General features: G+C 42.1%; 1 protein-coding gene across 6 annotated transcripts in view; it reads right to left on the bottom strand.

Annotated features, from left to right (window-relative positions):
* Positions 1-23,496, bottom strand: part of STXBP5L (syntaxin binding protein 5 like) — an 815,959-nt gene that overhangs the window by 169,300 nt on the left and 623,163 nt on the right. For 4 of the 6 annotated variants that reach the window (XR_004539193.1, XM_033941651.1, XM_033941653.1 and 1 more), the window contains 2 exons: positions 13,218-13,369; positions 11,463-11,534 (listed from right to left, as the gene is read on the bottom strand). Coding sequence is in view for 5 of the 6 variants with exons in the window: in XM_033941651.1 (XP_033797542.1) it covers positions 11,463-11,534; positions 13,218-13,369 (224 nt within the window). In the remaining variant the exon portion in view is untranslated. The remainder of the gene's footprint in view (positions 1-11,462; positions 11,535-13,217; positions 13,370-23,496) is intronic. The other 2 variants (XM_033941652.1, XM_033941654.1) reach the window with 1 other exon arrangement.

Here is a 23,496-nt window from a genome sequence, read left to right as displayed (position 1 = left end):
TGACTATTAAACTCTTATAGAAAATGGCAGAAAAGATTCAAAACCTTAATAAAATTAGTTAACAAATCCATCATCAAAGTAAGCCGATAAGTTTAAATAAAAACCAGATTTCCTCATTTTAAGAAATTACCAGTACAAACTAAACAGGAAAACCGCATCCAGGAATATCTGTAGAAATGAAAATTGAAAAACAAGCAGAAAGCCATGGTCCCCTCTCACATCAGGGAAGCCTGCGATCATACAAATGAGATTTCTGTAATGAGACCACTGCAGTGAACCTTTTTGCACAGTGACAAACAAAACATAGAGCCAAATGGGGACTTTTATTTTTAAATAGATCGAATCTGAGGAAATCAAACTTTTCTCATCTTTTGGAAGAAATAAGCCTGGCAGGTAACAGCTCTCTCAGCCTTGGAGAACCTCATTTGCCTATATCTGTTGCCCCCTGCAGCAGAAAAAAAACATGTACTGCACCCATACTTGCTGCTTTTACTTGCTTCGGGCCTTCTTCGCTGCAGGGACCTGCCTTCACGGAAACAGAAAGTAGGCAGGACCCGGCAGCGAAGAAGGCCCGAAGCAAGCAAGAGCAGCAAGTTGTAAGCTTCCCTCCATCGCTGTCCTATAGAAGATAGGTCAGCGATGCAAGGAAGCTTGCGATTCTGCCAATGGGAGAGATGGGAACAGAAATGCTGCTGCTGCACCCAAGGGGGGGAGGGGGAAAGAGAAATGCTGCTGCGGCATCCAATTGGAGGGAAGGGGGGAAGAGAAATGCTGCTGCACCCAATGGGGGAGGGGGAAAAGAAGTGCAACTGCACCCAATTGGGGAGAGAGGGGAAAAAGGAAGACCAAAGAAGGGAGAGGAAAGAGATGCCAAGACCATGGGAGGGAGGGAAAGGAAAGGAGCAACCAGACCCTGGAGGGGGGAAGAGATGTTAGGGTATATGGGGGAAGGGGGAGGAGACAGATGCCAGACCAGGAGGAAGGAAGGAGAGAAAGGAGGAAGAGATAGATGCCAGATAATGGAATGGGAGGGGGAGATGGAAGGAGAGGAGAGAGATGCCAGGGCATGGGGGGAGTGAAGGAAAACTAAAGAGACATAAAATGCCAGACCAGAGGGAAAGAAAGGAGAGGAGGTGCCAGAGAAGGAGGGAGAAATAGGAGAGGAAAGATATGCCAGGGCATGTAAGGAGAGAAGGGAAGGAGATAGAGATGACAGACCATGGGGTGGAGTGGGAAGAAAGGAAGGAAAGGAGAAGAGAGAAATGCCAGAGCATAGGGGAGGGGGTGGAGACAAAAAAATTGAGAGGGGGTGAAGCTGAAATGAATCATGTACAAAGGAGAAAAAGGACACAGGTATATACAGTTTATTGAAAGGACCTAGAAAGAGGGAAGATGCCATATGGAACAGAGAGAGGGCGGAAACTGGATGGAAAGGGCAGAGAGGATGGACAGTGGATGCTAGGGGCAGAGAGAGGGTGGACAGTAGATGGAAGGGATAGAGAGAGGGTAGAGGCTGGGTGAAGGGGCAGAGAGAGAGGACAGATGTTGCATGGAAGGGAGTGAGGACAAACGCTGAATAGAAAGAAGAGAGCGAAGAGAAGATGATTAAAGCAAAAATGACAAAAGGTAGAAAAACTTTTTGCTGTTGTTGCTTTATGTAGAATCAAGTAGTATTGTAACTGTATTGATTAAAGTTTATAAATAGGAAATGGAAAAAGGCAATGTTTTTGGGACAAAACTCCTTTCCTCAGGTCAGGCCAGAATACCATAACAGCAGTATACTGTACTGTCTTGAAGAAAGATTTGGCCTCTGAACGCTAATTGAAAAATGGATTAGTCCAATAAAATGGTATTTTCTTATTTCTCATTATTTGTATTATTTCTATTTGTTAATTTGTAAAGTGGTGATTGTTATGTAGCAGTTTTCTCAAATTTACATCTACTGTCTTTATATTTTGCACAATAATAGAGGATGTGTCATTGTTTCTGTGGTGTTGCATTGTATGCAGAGTCTGGTTTCTTGGTTTAGTTTAACTTTTGTCTACATAGTTCTATTTTTAGTTTGTGATTATTCCATATTTGGCAAGGGTGTATCTGTCTGTGTGTATGAAAAGGTCATGGTTTTCTGTTAGCATTGACTGTACAAGATGCATTGACAGTGCAGGATCTGGCTTGTTTAGTTTTACAATGCATGTGTTGGTGTTCTAGTGCTCATAGCAGTGTTTAAGATGCTGCCTTTTCCTAGGTGCACCCTTGTGTGACTCATGGATTATTACTAAAAATATCTTTTTTATATAGAGGAGGGGGTTGTTAAAAATGATCAGCACTGGCTGTCATATATACTAGGTATGCCATTGGATTTAATGACCCTATTCTAATTTTACTGTTGATGTAGGTGTTGTCCCCCCCAGACATACTATAAAGAATTAAATTAAAGCTGTATTAACATTCAAGCAACTTTCAAATGACATTATAAGCAAATAAAAAATACAATATTTTTAATACATTGCTAATTATTACCTGCATCTTTACCTAAACTGTTTTGCCCTAGCTCTCTCTATGATCTTTATCTGCTACTTTTTTATTTTGCTGTAGTGCAATCACACAGGTCTCCTTCAAGGCTCACTAACACCTCTCCATAAATTATGTGGAAGAGGTCTATTTCATATTCTCAGTGAGACCTCAGAAAGGAACCTAGTGATCAAAACATTATTAGAGGTGCTGTAGAGCCACTTCTTTTATGACTGGATGAGCTATATTTATTTATTTTTTTTTTAGTTGTTTAAATTCATGCAGAAATAAATGGCTAGATTGAACCTAATGACTTCATTAACACATTTGCCTTTTTTAAACCTCTATACCATTTGAAAGAGGGCGAATATCTAATTATTCACTTCTAGAATTGGATACTTCTTAAATTTAGTAAAATTATTCTGGCACAAGTGTCAAACCTTACGGAAGTCATATTGAGCATTGGAAAATAATAATAATTAACTATTAAAAATAGTACACATTTAATTTTCCCCACCACCAAATTTCCTCGTCCTGCCCCACTCGGCTACTTTTTCATGCCACCTGGCTGGAAAAAACTTCTGGGGAGAACACGGTTATGGATCCTTTTAATGTGGTGCATGAAAGTTGGCAGGCTAGTAGATCCATGGGGTGGACATTTTGTCTAGTATGTTTAAGTTTAGGGAGTTTTTGACTAAGATGGCTAGACCTCCTCCTCTTTTTTTTCCCCTGCAGAACACTTTTATCTTGTATCCCTTCGGGCAAACTTCCGTTATCCTGGGGTCCGAGTGTGAGGTTAGCCAGGTTTCAGTGAGGAAGAGGCAATCTAGATTTTTGTTTTTTATCCAGTCTTTTATGTGTTCTGTCTTTGGGCCTAGAGCTCTGATGTTTATGTAGACACACTATTTGTTGCTTTTTGGGATTGAAATGTGTCAGTTCTGAGAAAGGAAAGATGTTAAACTTTAACTGTGAGGGCCGCAGAAAAAATAAGGTATTTGGAGGGCTGCAGAAAAAATAGTTAATGTCGTATTAAAGAAATGACAATTTTGCATGAGGTAAAATTCTTTATATTTTATAAATCTTTTCTTTAACAGTTAAAGGAAAGATTTATAAACTATAAAGAGTTTTACCTCATGCAAAATTGTCATTTCTTTAATACGACATTAACTATTTTTTCTGCAGCCCTCCAAATACCTTATTTGCTCTGACATCAGGGGCAGGATCGCGGCAGAGAGAACGTGCCGCTGAGGATGACGGGCAGCTGCAGGGATCACTATAGCACCAGCGATCCTGCAGGCTGCCAAATTAGCTGCTTAAAGTAAGTGCGGGGAATCTGGTGGAACATGCAGGTTGCGGGAGGAGCAGGCCTTCGCGGAAGGGAGAAGGATGAAGAGTGCCTTCGGGGGGAGCAGAACTTCACAGCGGGGAGGAGGAGGAAGAGTGCCTTCATGGCGGGGTGGGGGGGGGCAAGCCTTTGTGGGGGGAGAAGGCCTTCATGGCGGTGAGGCAGGCCTGTGCAGAGGGAGGAGGAGGAAGAGTGCCTTCACGGCGGGGAGGCAGGCCTGTGTAAAGGGAGTAGGAGGGTGTAAGAGAGGGGAGGGAAGATGCCAGATCTGGGGTGAAGTGAATGGAAGAGAGAGACCAAAACAAAAAGAGGGGGAGAAAAGCAGAGGAGAGGTGCTGGACTAATGGAGAGAGGGAGAGAAAAATGCAAGACCACAAGGGGAAGGGTACAAGAGGGACAGATACTGCTCCAAAGTAGGTGGGCAGGGTGCAGGATGGCAGGAGAGATAGCAGGAGAAAGTCTGGGGAAGGGGATACAGGAGGTAAGGAAAAGAGAAGCTGGATATGGGGAGAGATAAGATGCTGGGCATGGAGGGAGCATAGGAACAGGAACACAAGGGGGACAGTACTGGAGAGGAGAATAGGGACAGGGACACAGAGGAGAGATGCTGAATGAAAGGGTAGTTGAGAAAAGGAGAGATGGTGGATCTGTGGATGGTGGGGTCCATTGCTGCAGCTGCAGGGGGATGGAGATGAACAAAATGAAAGATGCCAGACCTCTGGGGGAGGAAAGGGAATTAGAAGAGGAGGACAGAGATGGAAGATGGATTGTTAGCATGGAGAAAGACGAAAGGAGAGCCTGATCAGAAGACCATGAACCATGGAGAGGCGCTGCAAGGACTACAGGGACCTGACAGACTTCACCTGACCAGAAGGGGAAAGAGCGTCTTTGGACACCGACTAGCCCGCTTACTTTGTAGGGCTTTAAACTAGGTAAGTTGGGGGAGGATACCCACTTACGTGCTGGCTCAAGTAACCAACTTGGCGAGGTAAGTTGCCAATCCATTTCTGAGTCCGAGGTAAGTACACACTGCATTTCCGAGTCAGAGGTAAGTACACACATTGCAAACAGTATTATAGGAGTCCAATTAGCTCAAGCAGGAATATCTACACAGAGACATAGCAAACATAAGGTATGGAGGGCTATGTACGTTAATGCCCACAGTTTGGGCAATAAGATTCTGGAATCAGAGACGGAAATGAGGAACGCCGACCTAGATGTGGTGGCGATATCCGAGACTTGGTTCACGGACTCCCATGGGTGGGATATGGCTATACCGGGATACAACTTACTTCGGCGGGACAGAGAGGGCAAAATGGGAGGAGTAGCACTATACACTAAAGAGGACATCAAAGTTACCAAAATCGCAGATGTCAAGTACACCGGGGAATCCCTCTGGGTGAATTTGGCTAGGGGGAAGGACAAATGCCTGTATCTTGGTGTAGTATACAGACCTCCAAGACAACAGGAGGACATGGATATAGAATTAGTCGAAGACATTGAGAATATCACTTTGCGTGGAGACACAGTATTGTTAGGAGACTTCAATATGCCTGATGTGGATTGGAACAATCTTTCCGCTATGACTAGCGGCAGCAGGAAGCTATTAACCTCTATAAAGGAAGCGAGACTCAGACAAATGGTATTAGAGCCCACTAGGGATCGGGCGATACTAGACCTAATATTCACCAATGGAGAAAGTGTCACAGAGGTCTCGGTAGGCGATACGTTGGCCTCCAGTGACCACAACATGATATGGTTCAACCTCAGGAAAGGTTTCACTAAGTCAAGCACATCAACCAAGGTCCTCAACTTTAAGGGCACAAACTTCGAAAGCATGGGAGATTTCGTCCATCGGGCTCTGCAAAACCATGCCGAAACAGATAATGTAGAGGTAATGTGGTCAACTCTGAAATCAACCTTGCACGAAGCAACCAACTGCTACGTCAAATCAGTAAGTAAACGGCGAAGAAACAATAGACCACAGTGGTTCTCTGCGGAGATCTCAGACCTCATAAAAAAGAAGAAAAGAGTGTTCATCCTCTACAAACAATCAGGGAAGCGAGAATCCAAGGAAGACTACCTGGAAAGTCAAAAGCGGTCAAAACGGCAGTCGGGGAGGCCAAACTCTGAATGGAGGAGAACCTTGCGAAGAAAATCAAGAAGGGCGATAAATCCTTCTTCCGGTATATTAGTGACAGAAAAAGAAACACAGATGGGATAGTATGCCTTAAGAAACCCGACGGGAACTATGTAGAATCAGACTCCGACAAAGCCAAACTTTTAAATGAATACTACTGCTCGGTCTTCACTTGCGAGGCGCCGGGATCCGGCCCTCAGCTGCCGATGAGGGAAAACTCGGAAGACCCATTTCAAAATTTTGAGTTTACGCCCAGCAATGTCTACGAGGAGCTATCAAGACTCAAGGTGAACAAAGCTATGGGACCGGACAAACTACACCCCAGGGTGCTCAGGTAGTTGAGTGACGTCCTGGCGGAACCGTTATCCGCACTCTTCAATCTTTCCCTAAGTACAGGAAGAGTTCCGTTGGATTGGAAAATGGCTAATGTCATTCCACTCCACAAAAAGGGATGCAGGACGGAGGCTGAGAATTATAGACCGGTGAGTCTCACATCGATAGTGAGTAAACTTATGGAAACACTAATCAAAGCCAATTGGATACGATCCTGAACGAGGAGAATCTACGAGATCCCCATCAACATGGTTTTACGAAGGGAAGGTCCTGCCAATCAAATCTGCTCAGCTTCTTTGACTGGGTAACAAGAAAGCTGGATATAGGGGAGTCTCTGGATGTCGTGCACTTGGACTTCAGCAAAGCATTGGATAGCGTCCCACACCGCAGGTTATTGAGCAAGATGGGTTCAATGGGACTGGGTGAAACATTAACCGCATGGGTTAGGGACTGGCTTAGAGGTAGACTTCAGAGGGAAGTGGTAAACGGTACCCTCTCCAATACGATGGAGATGATCAGTGGAGTTCCGCAGGGCTCGGTCTTGGGCCCGATCCTATTTAACATCTTCGTAAAAGACTTGGCTGAGGGGCTTCGTGGTAAAATTACATTATTCGCCGATGACGCCAAACTATGCAACATAGTAGGCAACCGCACAACAGATGAAAACACAGTGCCCGACAAAAGCTCAATGCCCGACAGTATGACGCAGGACCTACTCCTGCTGGAGCATTGGTCAAAGACTTGGCAACTAAGTTTCAATGCCAAAAAATGCAAGGTCATGCACCTTGGCGGCAAAAATCCATGCAGGACTTACACCCTAAATGGTGAGATCCTAGCAAGGACTGTAGCGAAACGTGACTTGGGGGTGATCATTAGCGAAGACATGAAGACTGCCAATCAAGTGGAGAAAGCTTCATCCAGGGCTAGACAAATCATGGGCTGTATCCGCAGAAGTTTTGTCAGCCGTAAGCCCGAGATCATAATGCCATTGTACAGATCCATGGTGAGACCCCATCTGGAATACTGTGTACAATTCTGGAGGCCGCATTATCAAAAAGATGTGCGGAGAGTTGAGTCGGTTCAGCGAATGGCCACCAGGATGGTCTCAGGTCTCAAGGATCTCCCGTATGAGGAACGACTGGGTAAGTTGCAGCTGTACACACTCGAGGAATGCAGAGAGAGGGGAGACATGATCGAGACGTTCAAATATGTTACAGGCCGTATCGAGGTGGAAGAGGATCTCTTTTTCCTTAAAGGACCCACGACAACAAGAGGGCATCTGTTGAAAATCAGGGGTGGGAAATTTCATGACGACACCAGAAAATATTTCTTCACCGAAAGGGTGGTTGATCGCTGGAATAATCTTCCACAACAGGTAATTGAGGCCAGCAGCGTGTCAGATTTTAAGAAAAGATGGGATTGTCAGTGGGATCTCTTCATGGAGGTAGTTAGTGGGTGGGCCATTAGTGTGGGCAGACTAGATGGGCCGTGGCCCTTTTCTGCCGTCATGTTCTATGTTTCTATGTTTATGACAACCAGACCAACATGATTTGAAAAATGAGCAGACAACAAAAGGAAGGAAACAACTTTATTTTTTGTTTTGTGATTACAATATGTCAGATTTGAAATGTGTATCCTTCCAGAGCTAGTATTAGACTGCAAATTTGAGCTAGAATTTAACAGAGAGAGGAAAAGTATTTTTTGTTTGTTTATTTTGTTTACATCAGAGGACCAGTTTGGGCAAAAGGAGTGAAGAGGCTATAAAATAAACCCACCAGGATGTTTGGAAAAAAACCACCCAATTGGGCAGGAAAATCAAATCAAATCGAAAAATCGATTCAATAGGCTGAATCGAATCAAAAATTTTTTCCTGAATCGGGCAGCACTACTAGGGAGCCTCTGAGGGATACAAGACCCAAACAACAAAGACCCATGATCTGCACCCTGAGGAAAGCCACAGCAAGGCACTTTTACAGGCCATCCTGCAGAAGATCCAGAACCTACGCCACCAAAGGATCCACCTGAGAACTTGAACACCAAACCTGGTAATACTTCCAGGCTTTGGCGTGGACTTCCTCTTGCTATGCAGCAACATAGCAATGACCGCAGTCAAGTAGCCCGTGGTTGTCAGAAGACAAGGGTGGCAGGGAAGCCACTGACCGTGCTGGAGCCGAACCAGATTGGCATACCATGGTCAATCTGGGGCCACCAAAATCACCAGATTCCCATGTTCTGGAACACATCCCATCATGAGCCATGGGGGAAAAACATAGAAGAGACCGCCCCAAGGCCAGGACTGCAACAGAGCATCCAGGGCTTTGCTGTCTTCTTTCTTGTTCTTGGCGGTTGCCATGAAGTTGAACATTGTGCGACCCTACTGGTGCACTAAGCACTCGAACACTCTCCGGGAGAGAGACCACTCTCCAGGATCCAGTGTCTAATGACTGAGAAAATCCACTTGAACATTTTCTACGCCCACCACGTGAGCCGCAGACTAGGTGCTTTTCTGCCCAGGAAAAGAGTAGCTGAGCTTCCATGGTCAGAGGAAGACTCCTGGTGTTTCCCTGCCGGTTGATATATGCTACCGCTGTGGAATTGTCCAAGAACACTCGGACAGTTTGATGATGGAGACAATTCTGGAAATGAAACACGAGCAGAAGAGAAGAGCTTCTACAACAGGGGTGCCCAAAAGGTCGATCGCGATCAACCAATAGATCGCGAAGGCAACACGAGTCGATCACGGAGCCCATCTCGGGCTCCGTGATAGACTCGCATTGCTTTCGCATTCTACCTGCTTCCCGATGCTGTAAACAGGATGAAGAAGCGCTGGGCTGACCAGCCTTCCCCACTGTCAATTCTGATGTTGAAGAGGAAGATCCAGGCCAGCCAATCGCTGCCTGGCTGGCCCAGAACTTCCTCTCCGACATCAGAATTGACATGGGGGGGGGGGGCTAGTCGGCCCAGCGTTCCTTCATCCTGTTTACGGCATTGGGAAGCAGGGAGAGCTCAGAACTTGGTGGCGGTGGCTTGGGGGAGGGCAGATGTGCCATATATTAGGAGAAAGAAAGACAAAGAAAGAAAGGGGGCAGGCAGGGAGACAGAAAGAAAGGGGGGGACAGGGAGACAGAAAGAATGAAAGGGGGCATGGAGAGAGAAAGACAGAAAGAAAGGGGGGCAGGGAGACAGAAAGAAGGGGGGCATAGAGAAAGAAAGAAAGGCGAGGGGAACAGGGAGAGAGGAAGGAAAAGTTGGGGGAGGGAATGAGGTCTGGAGGAGAGAAAGCAAACAGGAGGCTGAAATAACGGAAGAAATACTGGATTCACAGTCATAAGAAGAAAGTGCAACCAGACAACAAAGGTAGGAAAAATAATTTTATTTTCAATTTAGTAATCAAAATGTGTCCAGTTTGAGAATTTATATCTGCTACCTATATTTTGCACTATGGCCCCCTTTAAGTAAACCGCAATAGCGGGTTTTAGCACAGGGAGCCTATGAGTGTCGAGAGCAGCGTGGGACATTCAGCACAGCTCCCTGCGCTAAAGACTGCTATGGCGATTTAGTAAAAAGGGAGGGGGTGTATTTGTCTATTTTTGTATAATTGTCACTGAAGTGACATTGCATAAAGTCATCTGCCTTGACCTCTTTTAAAAAAAACCGGAATATAAATGATAATTAACATTTTCTCTGCATACAGTGTGCTTTGTGTTTTTTAAAATTTTATTGTTGGTAGATCATTTTGACTTGGTCATTTTAAAAGTAGCTCGAAAGCTCAAAAAATGTAGGCACCCCTGTTCTACAGCTTGGCTTGTAGGAATACAAAACTGGTGTCCAGGGAGCTTGCTCTGGGAGATGGGTACATTAGGAGCGGCTGAATTTCTCTTAATTGAAATTCCTACAGCCCCAGGCAGCAGGGGAACACTACTTCCTACCTGTTCCCAGCATAAAGGAGGATTGTACAAGAACCCTTAATTCTAACTTTTCCTGACCTCCCCAATTTTCCCCATAGGGAATAATGGGAGTACTCACTGTAGCTTCTCTGGTGCCTTATCAGCTTGCAGCAGCCTGTTTGAAGGGAAAGGATTTCTGCGGAAATCTTCTGGTTGCTGGTCAAGAGAACTCTGACTGAAAATGCCAACTCCTGTAGATCCATGCAACTCAACAAGAGGAGATTAAATGCAGCCAAAGGGTTGTTACACAGGGGCCCCATAACCTACACTCAAGCCTCTGATAAATTAGCAGGCAAGCAAGCTACCAGGGGAACGGACCCGAGCTTTTGATGGATCACAAATCATAGTGCCTCCACAAGTTAAGAGACTGGCTTGTGAGCAGCAGCCCATCCTCACAGGTCCATGTCCTTTCCTCGGCAGAGTAAACCCAAGAAGAGGACCTTCAGACACCAAAGCCACACAGAAAAAGAGAACCGACGGACAAAATTACCCGAAAATAATAAAACAAAGCAGAACAGAAGGAAAAACTGAAGAGGGAGCTATTCTCCACTGGTGAAGGGGAGGAGTTGAAAGATGTGACACCCTTCTGCAAAGTTCACGACTAAAGAAAAATCACAATAGCTTCAGTATAGAATCCTATGTCTTTACAACAGAATAGAAGCAGCAACAGGTTTGGGGTGGGGGGCAGGTCAGCTCTGACCCGAATATAAACTGAGACCCCCATTTTGGGGCCATTTTTTTGGCCCCCAAATCTCAGTTTATATTTGAGTATATATGGTAATAGGATTTTGCTTGCACATTATTCAGTACAAACAGCAAAGTAAAAAGACATTCTTGTTACCATTACAAATTATTTGTATTTTAATTTATCAAGATATCTCCCTTTCAAAACAAAGAATGTTGACAACAGCATGTTACGAACATATTGAAAAGAATGCAGAACATAATGGATGCAATAGAACAGGCATGCTACTTCATTATTAAATATTTCTTGCAATGTTTGTGCAACAAACATTTCTTGAAATGACACAAAAGAGATTGCATTTCTTTTCAAAAATTAAACAAAAATATATGCATGCATGTTGAATGTGTTCATAGAATCACATTACTATGCAGATTTGTGGATCAAATGCAGGCTTATCATGACTGTCATGGAAGCTTGTATTTAACCTTTATGAAAACTTACTCTGATAAGAAGTACGGATCCGTTTCGTTAAATCTGGGTAAAAGTTAGACAGGCCACGCATGCAAAAGTTGTCTTTTGGAACATGCCAGTACACCAGCATCAGCAGCATCAGCAGCAGCAGGCAGAGGAAAGAGAAAAATAGTCTAAAGTGAAAGGAGGTGATATTTATAACCAGCATTTAAAACAGCCAGAGGTGAAGATATTCCTGCAGATGCTTCTCAGGTCAGAAGACAGATAGATATAATGTCAAAAGAAAGATCATCATATAAAACTAAAGAAGTGATGCATGAATGATGAGAAAGCAGTTGAGGTCTTAACATAATTTTAATTATGCATAGTTTGATGAGGACAGTGCAATCATAATTGTGGTTATCAATAACTCACTATCCTTAAAATACTATTTTGTAATATTAAAGTAATCAAAATTTAACATGATGAAGGGCTATAACCATCTGTAGTTTCATATTTCAGCTCCATATACTGTTAGTTTATTTATTTAAACAGTGTTTAGAATGAGTTGATTATGAAGATGGATTAGGAGGGATAGTGTGAATGAGGTTAAGTGTCCTGATTTAACATCAGTCTTTCTCTAAACATGAAATACTAAATTAAAGTCTTAAAAAATTTCACTGCTACTTCAACTTCTATTAGGATTCCAACAGTAAGTATGTAAGGCACCAGATCTTTCAGCTAAAGCTTTTTCGTATTTGCTATTCAGGCAGAGTGAATTCCACCACGTATGAAAATCCACTTTAGTGAGATCTTTACAACAAAATAAAACATTTTGTGTGCTATTCTTGATATGCTCTTATTCACTGTGAATTGTACCTTTCAAAATTGTATTTCTTATGTTTTGTATTTGCTTTTTCAAAAAAACCAATAAAAATTTTTGAAAAAAAAAAAGATTCCAACAGAAATGCATCAATTTTACACTGTCAATTCTAAATATTAAATCATCCAGTTAATATGTGAAAATGTAAAAAATTAATTATAATGTTTAAAAATGTACTTTTGTGTTGTACTGTGACCAACAGGATTAGAAAGTATAATTTAAATGTATTGCTGGAAATATTGATTTGTTTTTCCTATAGGCACAAAGTAAAAGAGAACCTTTTGATAAATCATATTTCATTCTATCCTAGAATTCACTTTGATGTTTGTACAATATACTGTAGACAACGTTTAATGTTAAATTAAAAACAATTTTGTAAGAATAGATTAGTAATGCTGGAGGTAGCCATAGGTTATCAACCAGTGCTTTGTTTTTTTTAAAATTGGAACCAGAGTTCCTAGAAGCATTTTTACAAGGTTACCTTTAACTAGCACTTGCTATTTCATAAAGATTTTTGGAAGCATTCTACCTCTTTATCACCCAATTTAATTCTATACTTATCCTGAAAGAATGAAACTTGACAGATGTCAGTTATTACTTACAATAATGAACTTAAATCCTACTTCATTGCCTGAAGAATTCTGTAACCAAACAATATGTCACTTAGCAGTTTTATACATCTACAATATGAGGGAAGAATATTCTAATGGACAGCACTAGGTTGTCAAGTTTGTATTATATTTGTAAAAAAAAAATTTGTGAGATTCAACTGGAGCTTGATTTTGTTAGCTTTCATCCCATGCAGTTACACAAAATTTGTTGAGTTGGTCCTGGCAAGTTATCATGCAATAAAAAAGCACTGTAACAAGCTGCAAGCAGGAAAGGGGTAAAATTTAAATGAAGGGTATTGTAGTATATTTTACCTGCTGTAAACTGTTTGCTCTTGCGTGGAGAACGGGGCTGACGCTGGTAAGGGTCAGTTGAACCATACAAATCTGAAGTTCCCATGCTCAGTAATATTGTTTTCTGCATAAAATCCACAACTGCCAATCCATTACAGTTCCCAAAGGCAACTCTGAGAAAAGAAAATCCTAGTATCAGGCTATGCATGTAATATATAAATGTTGCTGTTGTAAACTAAAGTAATCTTATCTTTTAAGCCTTTTGCATTTATACTCCATTTTTTTTCCTTTTTTTAATTATTTATTTATCATTTTAATACATCCTATATACAAAGATGTTTAAAGGTAAATACTGAAATATAATACTCTCTTAGTCATAACACAAACTAAGAACTAAAAATTAAACATCCATAATAAGTCATTTAATACAGTCCACAACCTGAGGAGAGGAGACAAGATAAAATAAAGCCCCTCGGGAAAGGGGACATATACAAAAAAAAAAAAATGAAAATATTAAGAAATAGAGCAGCTAGATCTTATCCTATCAAAAAAAAATATTAAATACCGCATGAAATAACCTGTATCATTCGGACTGTATAGAGATTCCTTTACCTTCAAGGAAAAAGCCTAATTGGGCAGGTTCAAAGAAAATATATTTACTCCCCTAATAGGAGACAAAACATTTACAAGGAAATCTCAACTGAAAACCTGCCCCCAAAGCAATCACCTTTGATCTATAAGACAAAAACTCTTTCCTCCTGGATTGCGTCCACCTCGAAACATCAGGAAATATATATACCCTTTCCCCCAAATAGGTAATCTGCTTTAAATTAAAATATAATTTCAGCAACATCTCTTTATCTTGAAGAAATACCAACGAGACCAACAGTGTTGCCCTTCCCTGAATTTCAATACCAGAGGACTGCAGAATAGCAGAAACATCTAATTGAACATTTTCATCTACTAAAGCTTTTTCTTTCTGCACTTGTTTTAAATAGTAAATTTTTTGTATCGGGGGAAGACTTGTTTCTGGTATATTTAAAACATTCAACATAAAGTTCTTAAACAGTTCTTGAGGTGGCATAAACTTGGCAACTGGAAAATTAAGAATCCTCAAATTCAAATTTTTCTGCTGGTTTTCCAGGTTTTCAATCTTCCTCAAAATCATCATTTTATCTGTTGTTTGTTTAGTAATTAAATTCTTAGTCTCAGTTGTCACTTTGTCTAAATTTTTTAAGTCCACTTGATGTTGCTGGGTAATAGTCTCTAAAGAACTTATCCTGGAAGTAGAATTTTGAGTTATAGAAACAAAGTTGGTGCATACCAGGTGAAGGTTCTCAATCGCAGACCAAATAGAATCCAGGGTAACAGCCTGTGGTCTCACCAACGGTCCAAGGAGGGAGATATCAGCCGACTTTGGTATGGCTTCTGCACCAAGAGAAGAACTCTGGGCTCCTGCAACCTCTCCACCGCTGGCTCCCAACGGCTCCTCTCCCCCTGAACGCTGCGTCTCCAACAACGGAGTCAGCGTAGTTGCTTTCACTTCCAGGTTCATCTCGGGTGAAGAACGAGCCTCCCCCCACACACCGGGGGAGCCCTCTTGCCAGTTCTGCTGCACCGACGTTTCTCCAGGTTTGGGAGGGGTATGCGGTCCTCGTGGGCTCAACGAGAGAGACATCTCGCTGTCCAAGCTGTGGAGTTCCCGCTCCACAGCAGCAGAAATGCCCGATATGGAAGGAGGGACTGTAAACGCTGTAATTACAGTCTGCCTCGGCGTCGAGGAGCCCGAGATAGGTGGAGGGATACCCCTCGGTTTCCCTCTTCTCTTAGGCATGAGAAAAGCCGTTTTTTAAAAAAGTTGAAAAGGAAAATTTCTCCTGCGAGGGGGGAGTGCTCCTCTCAGCGTCCTGCTCAAGACGCCATCTTACCTTCATTTTTTTTCTTTTAGTCTCCCCAGGATAACCTCCATTTTAGATTTCAAGGGTCCTCTGAAAAATTCCTTCCACAAAATGGAATTTTTCTTCTTAATGCCCTCCACACCTGACTATATCACTCTAAGAAAGCATATACATCTTGCAAGATAAGAGGCTCAAAGCTGAATTATCTGTGTATCAATGCTGCATCCACTCAACTATCTTTGTTACCATTAGATTGAACATTTGTCATCCTGAATCCATAGAATAGCACAAACTTGAATATGAGATACCAAATTATTTGATAGCAGAATACAGAGTCACTCTATTCTTACAAAAGTTCAAAAGTACATACAAACAATATTCACTATTTTTGGAAAGAGTTTCAGTTGTTCCAGGGTAATTCTGGGAAGAACTCCTTTGGGATCTTATTAGGTACTTGTGACGTGGATTGGTCACTGGGCTTGATAGACCTTCAGTCTGTTCCAGTATGGCAATGCTTATGTTCTTATGGAAACTGGTCTTCATTCTTTATTTTCTGCCTCTGTCTAAATTAAATTCTTTCTTACTATGCAGTCCTCAGTTTCCCTCTTTTCACTGTGTCTTCCCACAGCATGCCACCCCTTTCCTTCACCCCTCCACTATCTCACTAATTCTATCTTCTTCCCCCATCCAGCATATGCCCTTTTTCTTTATCCCTCCTTCCATCCAGTATGTGTTCTTTCTCCACTTCCATTCAGCATTTGCTCTCCCTTCTCCCCACTTCCATCATCTGCCCTCTTCTCTCTCCCCACTTCCATCATCTGCCCCTTCTCCCCACTTCCATCATCTGCCCTCTTCTCTCTCCCCACTTCCATCATCTGCCCCTTCTCCCCACTTCCATCATCTGCCCTCTTCTCTCTCCCCACTTCCATCATCTGCCCTCTTCTCTCTCCCCCTCTCCCCACTTCCATCATCTGCCCTCTTCTCTCTCCTCCTTCTCCCCACTTCCATCATCTGCCCTCTTTTCTCTCCCCCTTCTCTCCACTTACATCATCTGCCCTCTTCTCTCTCCCCCTTCTCTCCACTTCCATCATCTACTCTCTTCTCTCTTCTCCTTCTCCCCACTTCCATCATCTGCCCTCTTCTCTCTCCCCACTTCCATCATCTGCCCCTTCACCCCACTTCCATCATCTGCCCCTTCTCCCCACTCCATCATCTGCCCCTTCTCCCCACTCCATCATCTGCCCTCTTCTCTCTCCCCTTCTCCCAACTTCCATCATCTGCCCTCTTCTCTCTCCTCCTTCTCCCCACTTCCATCATCTGCCCTCTTCTCTCTCCCCCTTCTCTCCACTTCCATCATCTGCCCTCTTCTCTCTCCCCCTTCTCTCCACTTCCATCATCTGCTCTCTTCTCCTTCTCCCCACTTCCATCATCTGCCCCCTTCTCTCAATCTCTCCATCCACCATAGGCCCTACAGCCCTAAATACAACAAATGGAGTACAGGAGATTATTGGAGATGCCGGCCCTTGGCAACTGGTAACCTCCTCTACGGGCAAGCAAAGAAAACCTTCCTCATTCTCACTTTCTTCTTCTTCTTTTTCTCTCCAACAGGTTACTTCTATAACAATACCTCAACTCACTCTCAACAATAGATTTCAGATCTTACAAGAAGGAACCTCCGAGGAAATAGCAGAAGGGGCTCAGGAGAGGGGCGCTGTTGAGCCCGACAAAGATGGTCGTCTGAACAGCAGGCTCCAGCAACCTTCACCATCTTTTTACTCTCTGGCTGCACTGCACTGGTGTTAGACCCCTCCATCCAGCTCCATCCACACTATAAACGATGGCTACAGCTACTAAGGGCAAAAGGCACAAGCCCGACCCTCCCTCTCCCGCAAAGGACTCTAAATTGGTGACACAGGATGGCCCTGAGGCTCCCTCCATGTCTGATTTGTGGAATGCAATCAAAACAGTCCAGGATCTGATGACTGAGACCAAGGATGCCATCTCTGAGCTTAAAGATGACTTATCTTCAATCCAAACTGAACTGACCACCTTCAAAGTGAAAATAGCTGATCTGGAAATAAAATCAGCAACCACAGATGCCAATGTTAAGGCATTACAGGGCCACGTGAAACGCACGCTGGCCCTGGAAAAAGAAATGGAGGACGCCAGTAATCGTTCCCGCCAGAATAACCTGCATCTTTTGGGGGTCCCGGAGGGGCAGGAAGGCAATAATATGGTGGCGTTCTTGGAGTCCTTCATCCCCAAAATACTAGATCTGCACTTTAAGCATGATTTTGAAATTGAACGTGCTCACTGCTCTCCATCCTCCAGGTTGCCACATGATCGCCGGCCACGACCCATAGTGCTTCGGATCCTCAGCTACCCGCAGGTCCTAGAAATTCAGCAAAATGCCCGATCACTAGCGCCTGTGACCCACGAGGGAAATAAGATCCTTTTCCTCCCAGATCTGCACAAGAACACTATTAAAGCACGACAACAACTGCTTGCATTCAGACCACAACTAAAAAAGATGGGAGCCCGCTACGGTCTTTTCTACCCAGTAAGAATGAGGGTAACTTACCTAAATCAAACAAAAGACTTCACTGACCCGGAGCTTCTGGCTACTTACATCGAAGAGACTTCACCAACCCCGATTGACTCTGTGTGAGCCTGTTTCCCTCTGTGCCTGATGCTCATCTGCCATGCTGCCTCTGAAACTGACTCTTTCTACATGTTATTCTAACTCTACAATTGTTATTTCCATGATTATTTCTCTCTCTTTTACTATATATCGCTTGAATGACTCCTTCTCTAATTTATTTTTCATTTTTACTACCCTTTTACCTTTCCACTGCATCGCAGGACCTCTAGGCATGTTCGTTACTCTCTTCTTTTTACAGACATGTGACTCTGCACTGCAAGACCATGCACCTCAGCCATTTTGTGTTTTTTTTGTTTTTTTTTTTATATTATATTATGTTACTGGACTATTATGCTCACTCTACCTGCTAAAACCCTTTGAACCTCTCACTATTTTTCTTCTCGTTGGTGCGGATGTTAATTGGTAAGCATAATGAAAGTACAGTGGCTTTAAATTTACACTTTTAAATGTCCAGAAACTTAGATGATGAATGTTTACTACATAGGTTTGGTCTTCTGCAATTTTTTCACACATGACTCAATTACTGTGCCACGGATTTTAATCTTTTATTTATTTTATGAATTTCCTTACTTGTATTATCCTATGACATCATAGGTTTTGCTATCTGATGTCAATTATACTAGATCAGAGTGCTAATGTCCTTAGTGGGACACACTGACTGCCTGAGTAGTTCATCTTTCTGTATTATTATGCCTCTCTTTCCATTTATTTATCCTCCTGAACTCTATAATCATTATATATTGTTTTTAGTTTCTTTCATTAATGTTACTTCCACAGCAGGCATTCATGGCTGACTGACATTGAATGTGCCTCTTTATTCTGATGATTCACTTGTTTTAGTGGTTGCTGTGGATTGCCATTGTTGGCATAGTTCATTCATTATAAACACAGCACTTAAACTTTTTGACCTGTTGTTTACTTTAGTTAATTGTGCATGCAGCTAGAGCTACTTTTTGCAATACACTGATCAAATGGTTGCTGAGTTTGTTTTGTTCACTCGGCTATCTGTCCCCTCCTCGGCCACCCAAAGTTTTTTGCTTGCTGTTTTATTACAGTGGGCTCTTTCTCCTTTCAGGTACAACTCTTACTCCTCTACTATAATCCTTTTGTTGATTTTTCATTTTTGTTATAAGATGCATACAGCTTCTGCTTTTTTTGCCATAGTTGTATTTACAGCTTATAAGTCCCACACCAAATTTTGTCTGGCTTATTTAGGTATCTCAACCATGCTAAATATCATATATCCATGCTTTCAATGTCATTATCAATAACATCTTTAAATATCAAAGGTCTAAATAATGTGATTAAAAAGCGGAAATTATTGTCTTATATTGATGATCTTAAATCAGATATTATTCTGCTTCAGGAAACTCATCTCAATGAATCTAGCTCAAGTAAATTTCTTAAACAAGGCTTTTGTGCGCCATTGTTTTCCCCTGCTCTGAATGGAAAAAATGGTGTAATTACCCTAATTAAACATCATCCATCCATCTCTATTTTATCTAGCTCTCATGATACTTATGGTAGATGGGTTAGTGCCAAACTTTCTATATCCAATCGCACATTACGCATTTTAAATATATATGCACCAAATTTAGATTCTCCTGAATTTTTTCATAATTTGGCCAATCATATCTTACAGGATCCTGACACCCCTATTATTATTGGAGGTGATTTTAATCTTATTTTAGATCCTTCCAAGGACAGGAAATCACATGCCTCTTACAAGAAACCAAAATCATGGTATGCATTGCATGATATTATATCCCAGCTTCACTTAACAGAAACATAGAAACATAGACATAGAAACATAGAAGATCCCTGGAGATTGCAGCATACCGCCCTTGATCAATTTACGTTCTTTTCAGCACCACACTCGACTTACTCCAGGATTGATTACTTTCTTGCCTCTTCTTCTATCTTACCTCACATCACCACCTCTGATATTCACTCTATCACAATTTCTGATCATACAGCTATTTCCCTGACTTGCTCTTACTTTTCTCTTACACCTCGCAGTAGGCAATGGCGGTTCAACTCTTCACTCTTTGCTGAAAACCAATTCTCTGAAAGTATTACTGCGGCCATCCAAGAATTTTTTCATTTTAACATCCCCACTCAGTCCAATTGGATCAACACCTGGGATGCCTTCAAAGCTTTCATACGTGGGACAATAATTCAATTTACTGCTAGACTCCACTCCTCTAGAAAACAAACCCTACGAGACCTTGAATCTCGCATACGTGAAGCGGAAGCTACCCATATTTCAGACATTACTGATATTACAGCCCTGACTACTCTTCGTAACCTTAGAATCCAATACAACTCTTTATTGAGTTCATCTGCTGCCAATTCAGTCTTCGTCCAAGCGGCTTCGTACTACGCAGAAAATAACAAACCTGGACATCTGCTTGCGAATTATTTGAAAAAATCCCAGGATAAAACTACCATATCATCCATTAAAGACCCCGCAGGAATACTTACTACAGATCCTTCAATCATCTCATCCGCCTTCCATAATTTCTATCAAGATCTTTATTCTTCAGAAATCACCTCCTCTGAAGCTAATCTCAATTCCTTCTTATCTTTCCCGCACCCCACTCTTTCTCCTACGGATTCTCTCTCACTTTCTTCTGCCTTCACTTCCCAGGAAATCACGGATGCCATTAACTCCATGGCTCCGAACAAATCTCCAGGCCCGGATGGCCTTACAATAGAATTTTACAAAGCCTTTCTACCAATTTTACTTCCACATTTGCTTCCTTTCTTTCACTTCTTATGCAATCAAGGTCATTCCACAGGCTCCTTTACAGAAGCTAATCTCATTGTCTTTCCTAAACCGGGTAAGGACCCTCAAGAGGTCAAAAATTACCATCCCATCTCATTAATCAATGTAGACGCAAAAATTTTCGCTAAGATCCTTGCTTCTCGGCTTCAAACCGTACTTCCACTGCTCATTTCCTCGGACCAATCTGGTTTTCTAAATAATCGTTACTCTTCTAATAATACCCGACTCTTGTCTCACATTATCCATCACTCATCTTCTCACGCAGATAGACTGGTAATCATGGCTCTTGATGCCGAAAAAGCCTTTGATCGTCTAGAATGGCCCTTCCTATTTTATATTCTACGTTGGTATGGTTTTCCTGATCCCTTCTTATCTATGATTAAAGTTCTCTACTCTCATCCCACGACACGAATTATGATAAATGGACTTCTTTCCCAACCCTTCTCTCCATCCCGTGGCACGAGACAGGGTTGCCCCCTATCTCCCTGAATGATTCTCGAATTGTTGGCTTTCATTACAATGATTTTTCAGTTAAACTCTCGGCATATGCCGACGATGTTCTTCTTTATGTTCATCCAGAATCTATTATCTTTATCCTTGAACAAATTAATCGCTATTCGGCGATTTCTGGATACAAATTAAACATCAATAAATCTGAACTTTTACCTTTAAACTGTATAGATATTCAATCTGATTCTTCCCAATATGGTTTCATATGGTCCCCTTCTAAGATCAAATATCTTGGATTGTATTTTGGGCCCTCTCTCGACTCCACCTCACGACTTAACTCTGACTATATCTTCTCTATTATTCGCTCCTGCACTTCCAGATGGTCCCCCCCCTTAATCTCTCCTGGTGGGGTAGACTATCTACAATACGTATGATGATCACTCCGAAAATCAATTACATCCTTAGTATGCTTCCCTTTCTCTTCCCTCACTCAATTTATTCTCGTATTGAACACTTACTCACTTCCTTTTTATGGCAATGCAAACAGCCTCGGATTGCACTCCGTAAACTGAAATGTTCTAAGGAGCAGGGAGGAGTCAATTTTCCTAGCTTTCGCGAATATCACCATGCATTTTTGATGTCTCAGGGCTCCTTATGGCTGAATGTTGAGTCTATGCGTGTAAATCCTACGTGGTTACCTTTGGAACTCTCTTTAGTTGATTCTTATATATTGCATCATGCTCCTGCCATTCCTCTTCCTCAATTGGCAAAACAAAACCCGATTATATTAAGTACTTGGCAGGCGATCAATTATATTGACTCCCTTTCAAATATGAAATTGGCTGATTCAGTATCTGCACCTATCTGGCATAACCCCAAACTCAAGATAGGCAACGCGGTGATGGTTTGGAAAACTTGGCAGCGAGGAATTTGGCATATTTCCCATCTTTTGACTAATGACAAATGGATTACTTTTTCAGATATCATGGCCAAATATAACATCTCTCCCTCTCAATATTTCAATTGGATTCAACTCCACCATTGCCTTTCTGCGAGGTATCCTTCTCCAACTTCTCTTCATACCACTTCAGACCTACACTCTATGGCTCTTTCCTTCTCTGCATCCCATGGACAATCATCTAATTGGTATAAATATATACATTCAAAATGTTTCCCTGCAATTTCGGCTTCCCTGACTAAGTGGGATTTGGTGTTGCAATCTCCGTTAACTGATCGTATGTGGACGGAACTGTGGATTAGGATTTTTAAATCGCTCCACTCAGCCTCCCATAGACAAACTGCGATTTTTCTGTATCATCGAGCCTTCTGGACTCCGTCCAAAACAGCTAAAATTAAGAGATCCACGGATAGCTCCTGTTGGACCTGTAAATCCTCCGAAGGCTCCCTACGACATATGTTATTTGATTGTCCCCATTTACAGATTTTTTGGTCCTCTATCTGGAATGTGATTACCAAACTTTTTATTATTAATGACCCCTTCACATTGGATGTCTTACTTCTGGGATCCTCGGCACTGTTCTCACCTTTATCTTTGTATCATGATCGTCTTTTGACCCTTTTGTTATTCATAGCTCTTCAATTAATTTTACAAAATTGGAAAGACTTCTCTAACCTCAGCCTCACTCATTGGTGGAATTCAGTATGCCTACATGCTAAATACGAGAAACATATGGCAGAACGCTCTAAGTCACTATCCACTTATGATAATACATGGTCTATACTAATAGACCATTCTACTCAAGACCTTTGAAATAATGCTTATGAGATCATTTATTGATATAACATCACTCATCAATTTGTTTTAATCTTTCACACTTTTCATTGGTGTTCCTTTTCTGATGTATCTCAGGAATCAATATGACCCTCTCTCCATTTATAATGCCAGATTCTATTAAGCTTTTGTATTCTCTATGGCTTTACATACTAGACTACATTATGATACTATACATAATTCATGGCCCTGCCATCCTATTTATGTATTTATCTTGCAATGTACTATGACCAGAAGACTGTGTTAGTTTTCTCATTATTATTTGTTGCTTCTATCCTTGAGTATCGATAATATTTCTTATTGTGATATGATGTACTGAAGGGAGCTGTCACTTGGTTTTTCTTGTTAGGCTTCCTCGGAAGCCTTTGTTGTATATTTTCTATTTTAAAACTATGAAATCAATAAAAAAAATATTTTGAACAAGAGAAGGGGCTCAGGAGGATACCCAGCTCACAACTTCGAACTCTGGGCTCGCAGACCGGCCCCCCCCGGAAGGAACGGAGAGTGGTAGTCATTGGAGACTCCATGCTAAGGGGCACCGAGGGACCAATTTGCAGGCCTAACTTGCAGTCAAGAGAGGTCTTCTGTCTCCCTGGAGCCAGGATCCAGGATATCACCACCAGCTTAGACAAACTTCTAAAACCTAACGATCATTTTCCTATGTTTCTTATCCATGTAGGCACAAACGACACTGCTAGGAGTACCATGGA

The sequence above is a fragment of the Geotrypetes seraphini genome, chromosome 4 (genome assembly GCF_902459505.1).
Source record: "Geotrypetes seraphini chromosome 4, aGeoSer1.1, whole genome shotgun sequence".
NCBI classification, from domain to species: Eukaryota; Metazoa; Chordata; class Amphibia; order Gymnophiona; family Dermophiidae; genus Geotrypetes; species Geotrypetes seraphini.
Note: the sequence above shows the minus strand (reverse complement) of the source record. Positions and strands in the feature narration are given on the sequence as shown.